At 48.6% G+C, this 7,710-nt stretch overlaps 1 protein-coding gene across 2 annotated transcripts; it reads right to left on the bottom strand.

Annotated features, from left to right (window-relative positions):
* Positions 1 to 3,329: 3,329 nt before the first annotated feature.
* LOC107966473 (PRAME family member 1-like) lies at positions 3,330 to 6,755 on the bottom strand. 2 transcript variants are annotated; one of them, XM_024353921.2, is made up of 3 exons: positions 6,450 to 6,755; positions 5,460 to 6,038; positions 3,330 to 4,515 (listed from the first exon to the last, which is right to left on the bottom strand). In XM_024353921.2, exons 1-3 carry the CDS (start codon positions 6,734 to 6,736, stop codon positions 3,957 to 3,959), a joined length of 1,425 nt encoding a protein of 474 aa, XP_024209689.2. In that variant the 5' UTR covers positions 6,737 to 6,755; the 3' UTR covers positions 3,330 to 3,956. The 2 variants fall into 2 exon arrangements, with proteins under 2 accessions (XP_024209689.2, XP_054534004.1); XM_054678029.1 differs by lacking the exons at positions 5,460 to 6,038; positions 6,450 to 6,755 and adding an exon at positions 4,984 to 5,273.
* Positions 6,756 to 7,710: the final 955 nt, after the last annotated feature.

Raw genomic sequence — 7,710 nt, 5'->3', positions numbered from 1 at the left:
GTTTTCTAAGCACATACGATCATATCATTGGCAAACACAGGTAGTTTCACTTCCTTCTTTCCAATTTAAATGTCCTTTATTTCTTTTGCTTACCAGATTGCTCTGACAAAAACTTTCAGTCCTATGTTGATTACAAGTGGATAAAGTTAGCATTTTTGTCTTCTTCTGGTTCTTAGTGGGAATACTTTCAACATTTCTTCATTCAATATGATGTTGCATATGGATTTGTCATTTTTGGCTTCTATTATTTTGATGTATGTTCTTTCTAGGCATAGTTTGTGTAAGTGTAGTCCATTATTTTACAAGCTTAGATTTGTATTCTGTTTTACCTGAGTTCGTTCTGAGATTTGGCATCTATTTTACCTGACATAAGTACAGATGCTCTTGCTGTTTTTTGGTTTCCAGTTGCATGGAATACTTTATTCTACCCCTTCACTTTCCATCTACATGTATCCTTATAGGTGAAGTGAGTTTCTGGAAAACAGCATATAGTAGGGTCTTATTTTTTTACTCATTCAAAGACCCTATGCCTTTCACTTGCAGAAGTGAGATAAATTATATTCATTGTTTTTATTGATAAAGGCTTAGTGCTCCCATTTCATTTCTTGTTTTTTTGGTTGTTTAGAGACTTCTCTCTTCCATCCTTTTCTTATTGTCTTTCTTTGTGTTTAAGTAATTTTCTCTTCTGGAATCCTTGGAATGTGACTTTTCTGGCCAGAAACCTCTGTGGCTGGGGGCAGCTTTGCCAGAGTTTTGATGGGGTTCACTGGGTTCGTTCTGCCCGTGCAGCCTGGTAGACTATGCTTGACTCATGTTTTAGGCCTGGAGCACATGCCTATTAAGGGCGGGTCAGGGGTAGAGCAGTGAGGGGTGTGTGAGTGAGCAGGGGGTCTGGCCACTTTGGACAGTCACTGGCTGCTGCTGCAGCAGTGGGGCAGGCAGCTCCAGGTGCCAGCACGGGTGCCAGATTTCTTCAAGGCTGCAAATGAACCAGGAACAGCACAAGCAGCTTCCATGGTTGTCACTGGAATACACAGTGACACCAACACTGAAAGCTTGGAAATGCCAGAAACTGCAGAACCCCCAGAAAGGAGTAACAGCCCTGGCTCAGGAAGCTCCCATGTCTGGGCTCCTGGAAGATTAGTAGCTCTTCTCTTTTTCTCTTCACCTACAATTTGGTGAGCAAGGGCTGTGTTTCAGCTTTGTTTGTGTTATTGCTCTTTTAGTCCCACCATTAGGCGGGTCCCAAGTTCTTGTTCGGTGACCAGGAAGAATGAATTATGCAGACAAGTGGAGGGTGAGTGAGATAAAGAGGAGCTTTACTGAGCAATAGAACAGCTCAGAGACCCACAGTGGGTAACTTCTTTCTGCAGCCAGGGTGTCCTGATGAGTGTTCAGCTCTGAGCAGACAGGAGGTGCTGGAGTGGGTGACCCCTCTCTCCTGGCAGGTTATTCCATCATCACCACTGCTCTCAGTAGAGAGGAGGCCCTGGAGTGGGTTGCTGCTCTCTGCAGGAAAGTCATCTCATCATCTCTACAGCTCTCAGCAGAGAAAAAGACCCAGAGTGGGTTGCTTGTCTCTGCAGGAAAATCATCCCAGTAGTGGGTAGTTCCTCTCTGCCACTGGTCTTCCTGATGTTCTCCCTGAGTCTGGGGTTTTTTCAGCATCAGACTGGAGAAAAGTATGTGCTCATTGGGTCATAGGTGGCCATGAGCAGGCACAGAAAAGGCAACATATGTTCCCATTCTGGTCCGTAGGACTGGTGGCCTAGCCTACGGGCTTCAGGCCCTCCTTGGTCAGAAGGTGAAGCCTCACCAGTGACTCTCACCTTCCTGTCCAGGATTCTGCCTCCCTCCCACCACCAACCATGTTGCCCAAGTCACTCGTACCAAGGAGCATCCAAAGACCAGGGCTGATCTGTCCGCAATCCCCCCTCAGCCCACCTTCTATACTCATCAGGGCCCAAAGTCCAGCGGGTTCAAGGCAGCCATGGGATGCTGTATTTGCACTGACCAAAATGTTCACAGACCCACCTAGGCTGTGACAGCATCCGGGCTCGACCACAACCACACCCCAAAATTAGAGCAGGTGCCATGAGAGACCAGGCGGTGGGAACAGACACCCTGAAGCTGAAGGAGAAGGGGGGATCTCCTGGGCCCTCAAGAGCACTGGGGGACCTCAGTTGGTAACTGCGACCTGGGCAGATTCAGTTGCACCTTTGGAGCTACTGCCCTGCCAACTCGGGAGGACCAGGACTCCCTCTTGTCCTAGGCTCCCATCAGCTCCAAAGTGTACGCAGCCTTGGCTGTGCCCTCTCTCTGTGTTTCCCCACAGAGAAGACAGGTGAGATGCAGGTTCACAGCAGCTCTGGCCAACCCCGCACAAACAAACCCAATGCTCCTGGGTGTGGTTTAACAAGCCCCAACTGTACTCTCATCCAGGAGCTTGCAGGCTAACAGCAGGCAGTGGGCAGTGAGGTAGAGGCTGTGGTGGAGACTCCAGACCTGGGTCCAGGTTCCATTTTGCCATGAGAGGGTGTGGGTGGCACAGCTGGCTGCCTCAGGGACATGGAGCACAGGACTGGCTCATGACCCTGCCAAGGGGGGGGCCTCCAGGAGTGGTTCCTGGTTCCCAGGCCCAGCAATCAGACTCCATGGTCTCCCCTACAGGGGGCAGATCTTGGAAAAACAGCCTGGGGTGGATCCGCATGGAACCTCCTTTCAAGACCCGGGAGCTTGACACTGTTAACAGGATGGGCACAGTGGCCAGATAGCTCGACAGGACCTTGAAGCAGGTGCCACTTGTGCTTCTCACCCTGGCCCCCTGATGGATGGCCCCAGCTCTGTTTTCTGGGCCTGGCATCCACACTTCTTGTGCAAGCGGGGCACCACCCCATTCCTATCTTCTCCTTGGGGCCCCTCTCTGCCCGTCCCTTTGTACCAGACCGAGCTGCTCCCTGCAGGCAAAAAAAGGAAGAAAAAAACTGATGACTGAAGAGAAGTAAAGAGTGGGTGGAGATCATCTGCACACCTGTTTTCCCAGCACTTTGGGAGGCCAAGGTTGGTGGATCACTCGAAGACAGGATCTTGAGACCAGGCTGATCAACATGGAAAAATCCCATCTTTATTAAAAATACAAAAATCACCCAGGCTTGGTGGAATATGCCTGCAGTCCCAGCCATTTGAGTGGTTGAGGCACGAGAATCACTTGAGCCCTGAAGGACAGGATTGCGGTGAGCCCAGATTGCACCATCGCACTCCAGCCTAAATGACAAACTGAGATTTTGTCTCCAAAACAAAACAAAGAACAAGAATGGGTGGGAAATACTCAAAATGATCAAATTTTATTTGGTTGTTTTGATGTTCTACAACTGAAACTCAATCACAGACAAATTAGTATTTCGTTATTTTTCCATCCGTAACTCGATAACTAGAGATTTCTGATGGATAAATTGCACAACAGGTTAAAAGTTTTCATTCAGGTGCTCTTTATTGCTGATATTCCTTGGTAACCACCCTTGCAGGGATAACATTCTCATCACTGTAGAACTTTAGCTTCTCTTTCCGACTCTAGGACACGGGTCCCTGAAGTTCTCACTGATGTCACCTCAACATTTTCCTCCAGCCTTGCCCCCTGCTGTTATGTTTTTTCCCTCACACTGAGCACTTGCCTGTGCTTCCTTTAAGTTGCATGTGGCCTGGACACAGCCACTCATGCCAGTAATCCCAGCACTTTAGGAAGCTGAGGCAGGAGGATCCCATAAGCCCAGCAGTTTGAGACCAGCTGGAGCAACACAGCGAAACCCTGTCTCAAATTGTCTTTAATAAAAATTTTGGAACTATTAAAAAAGGAAATAAGAAAAGAGAAAAATAACTTGCACCTACATAGTAGATTTTAGTGTCCAAGTGCCTGGAAGAGAACTTTGGATGTCTCTACCCCGCTAGGCACGCCTTCCCTAGCAGCAAAGATGGAGCTCCAGTTCCTCAGACGGTGATGAGCCACAGGAAGGGCAGGGGGTGGGGCCAATGAAGATCCTCTTGGGCTGCCTGACTTCCCTCAGTGTACACACCAGCTCAGCCCGAAGTGGGGTGAAGATCTCCCAATTGACACGAACCAAGGAATTCAAACTCTCCTCAGGGGCAGGATACGTCTCCAGGCTTAACTTGCTCAGCCCACTGGTGTGGCGCAGCAGGTCCTTCAGGGTGCCCATAGACATACAATTTCTGCCAAAGTAGAAGGTGGTGAGCTGGGAGCAGCGGCTCAGGCCAGGCAGGATGGCACTGAGTTGGGAGTAGTGGATCTGACAGCCCTCCAAGATGAGGGTTTTGAGAGAGGCAGCAATTTTCTCTAGCAGAGCTCCGAGGGGTTCAAGACTGATGCGGAACAGCAGCACGTAGCTGAGATTCAGATGCTTTAGGTAACCGAGGCTTGCGTACTGGGAGAGACACTTCATGTCTTCTTCCAATAGGTAGCCATAAGTTAATTCCAAGTTCTCCAAGGGGTTCTGGAGGCACCTGTGGAGATCAAGAAGTTAGTTCTGGGCAGTGATACCAGTTAGATGAAGGCAGTGCCTTCATCTAGGAAAATGCCTGCGTCAAACAAACACAAGTTTGTTGCCACCATCTGATGATGGTCCTCATGCAAGTTGCTGCATGATGAGGACCCTGATCATTCAGGGGCTGTCCCATTTTAGCCTCAGCCCTTTCACCATTGCTTGTGTGATTGGTTCAAGGCCATAAAATCTCTAAAGCCTTTTTTTTTTCATCTTTTAGAAGAAAACTTCATCTCTGGGCCACAGGTACCCGGTGGGAGATGTGCACAAAGAACTCAACTGAGCAAGGTCTAGGGACATCAGCTAGGGCTACATGTCGGCAGGGGCTCCCTGACATGCCTGCATCTGCAAACCAACTGTCACTTTTTACCACTCTCACGCCTACTCCCTCACCTCCATCCCGGAAGCACGCATTTCCCATGTCAATTACCTTTCCTGGAGTTCAAAACAACCTTTTACAGACAGGGAATTAGAGACAGGATCATTCGTGATCACTAAGCTGGTGAGGACAGACCTTCTATTGTGAAATGGACAGGTTTGATGCGCTTTCCCTCCTTTCATACCCTCCTCTATTATCTCTTTGACATCATATCAACTTGAAACACACTTTGTAACAGGAAATTCACACGTGCACCCCCAATAGAGCTGAAACCCCCACTAACTAGCTTGTACATGATGTCCCTCTCTAGCTTCTACCCCAGGTGACCCCTCTCCCCTTATTGGAGCGATCCTGTGATAGCCACTCCAGGACATGGAACACTGAATGGGACAATGTGTTGACATTCTGATGTCCCCTTCACTGTGACGTTGCCACTGGCTGGCACACAGTACACGCCTTCTAATGTTTGCTGTAACAGAACAAGGCTATGCTGTGGTCTGCATACAAAGTGCATGATCCTTTCTCACCTGATCAGCTGTTCCAGGTGCCCACTGAAGAAGGTGATCAATTTTATTTTAAGCAACTGGAGGTGTTCCAGCCTGAGGAACACAGAGCTGAATTTGGCGACTAACCGTCCTTCGAGTTCATTATCTGACGTGTAATGATGGCACCTGGAGAAAACGAGTTTGCCAAGAGTCTTCATCTCCTTCAGGTAACAACAAAGCTTTCTTATCAGACGTGGCCAGGACATGTTGCGAATTTCCAGCTCTTGAATACTATTCAGGTATATTATTTTCAATGACTTTCTGAGATATTTAATTGGTGTTAGATAATTGACCAGCTTACTACAGCACAGGTGTACTAAACCTCTCCTTTGGTAAACCCACTGGAAGAGGTATCTCAGGCATTCATCCTGGGGTATTTCCTTGAGGCAGATGTCTATGAACACCTTTAAGGGCTGGTGCTCTCCCATCCTTGGACAGTCCTCTGCTGTCTGCCTCTTACTCATGGTCTCTGGGGAGGAGGACAGGGCCCAGGCTCCAGGCCATATGGCCCAGAAATTCTCGTCAACATCCCGCAAATCCAGCACTTGAAGTTTCCACCTCCTGTGGGTAAAATAAGGGAGAGGCTCAGAATTTAGAAGGACTCATCCCTGACCTTTGCTTTCATTCTCATCCCATAAATCAGCTGCTCCTGTCCTCAGTGCTCCCTGTTCTCTTTGTCTTTTCTCAATCCCTGTTCTCTTTTGATTCCCTTTTGATTCTGACTTTTGATTCCCCACTTCTATTCCCTTTACCTTCCACTGAGTAAAGGCAGGTTTCTGTTCCCACAGTGGACCCTGTATGGTGAGCAGTCCTTTTTCTGAGGATCTGGACAATGGCCAAAGCCTCCCTGAGCTTCCTCGCCAACACCATCAGAAGACTCTGGGCCACACTTGGGCTACTTCTCTGCCTGACCCTGCTGTTCTTTCCCTGGACACCTGAGCCCTATCTACCAGCCCTCCTGGGTCACCTCACCTGGGGCGATCCTTCTGTGTAAGCAGCATATGAAGCCCTTCCAGCAATGCTTTGAAGGTCTCCAAATGAAGCTTCTTCATCAGTGATCCCAGAGGGAGGCAGGTGAAGGGCCAGGCCTGCACCATCACCGTCAGAGTCTGGAAGTGTCTCCTGCGGAAGGCCTCCATGAAGAGTGGGAGATACAGCACCCTGGGCAGCTCCTCCATGGCAGAGATGGATAAGGCCTGGTCTCTCAGCAGGCTCTGCCCTGCCAGCTCCAGGAGTCTGGGTGGGGTCTGGATGCTCATCCTGATAGATCTGCAAGGAAAATCTCTAGAAGACAAATCCAGGGAAAATGTGTCACTCTCAGGGCAAACACAATCATCTGCTTCTACTGGTACCAGGAAGAATGTCTTCCAAACACCAAGGAGGGAGGGGTCATGGAAACCACTGACTTATTAATTTTCATCCATTGCTCCACTGAATCCCAGAACCACCGGACAGTGCCACTGAGGATCCTGAAAGCCAAGCTCTACCTCTTTGAGGAAAAATTTCTTGTCACTTACCACCCTAAAGCAATGAGAATGAGAGTGTCCTGTGGGCCCAGACAGCCTCCATTCTCAGTTTACACCATGAACATGCTGGGGGAACACTAAAGGGACTCCCTAAAATCGATGCCATTATTTTTTATTTTGAAAATTTTCTACCAGAAATGGACCAGGTGCTGTGGCTCATGTCTGTAATCCCAACACTGCTGGACACCAAGGCAGGCAGATCACTTGAGGTCCGGAATTCGAGAATAGCCTGGCCTACATAATGAAACCATGTCTCTACTTAATACAAAAAAATTAAGAATCATTTGACTCCAGAAGGCAGAGGTTGCAGTGAGCCAAGATCACATCACTGCTCTCCAGCCTGGGTGACAGAGTTGGACTCTGACTCAAACAAAAACAAATTGATAAATTAATTAATTTAAATATTAGCCAGGTGTGGTCATGCATGACTGTAATCCTAGCTACTCTGGAGGCAGAGAAAGGAGAATCACTTGAAGCCCAGAGGCAGAGTTTCCAGGGAGCCCAGCTCAGGGCCCTGCACTCCAGTCTGGGTGACACAGTCAGAGTACATTGCAGAAAAAAACAAAATTCACTGGAACTGTAAAAGTGGTGTGATGGTATTCCACAGCATTTGGAAGGTATGTATAGAAATGCTAACTGTAGCTGGGCGCGGTGGCTCACTCCTGTAATCCCAGCACTTTGGGAGTCTGAGGTGGGCAGATCTCCTG

Source organism: Pan troglodytes, chromosome 1 (genome assembly GCF_028858775.2).
Source record: "Pan troglodytes isolate AG18354 chromosome 1, NHGRI_mPanTro3-v2.0_pri, whole genome shotgun sequence".
NCBI classification, from domain to species: domain Eukaryota; kingdom Metazoa; phylum Chordata; class Mammalia; order Primates; family Hominidae; genus Pan; species Pan troglodytes.
Note: the sequence above shows the minus strand (reverse complement) of the source record. Positions and strands in the feature narration are given on the sequence as shown.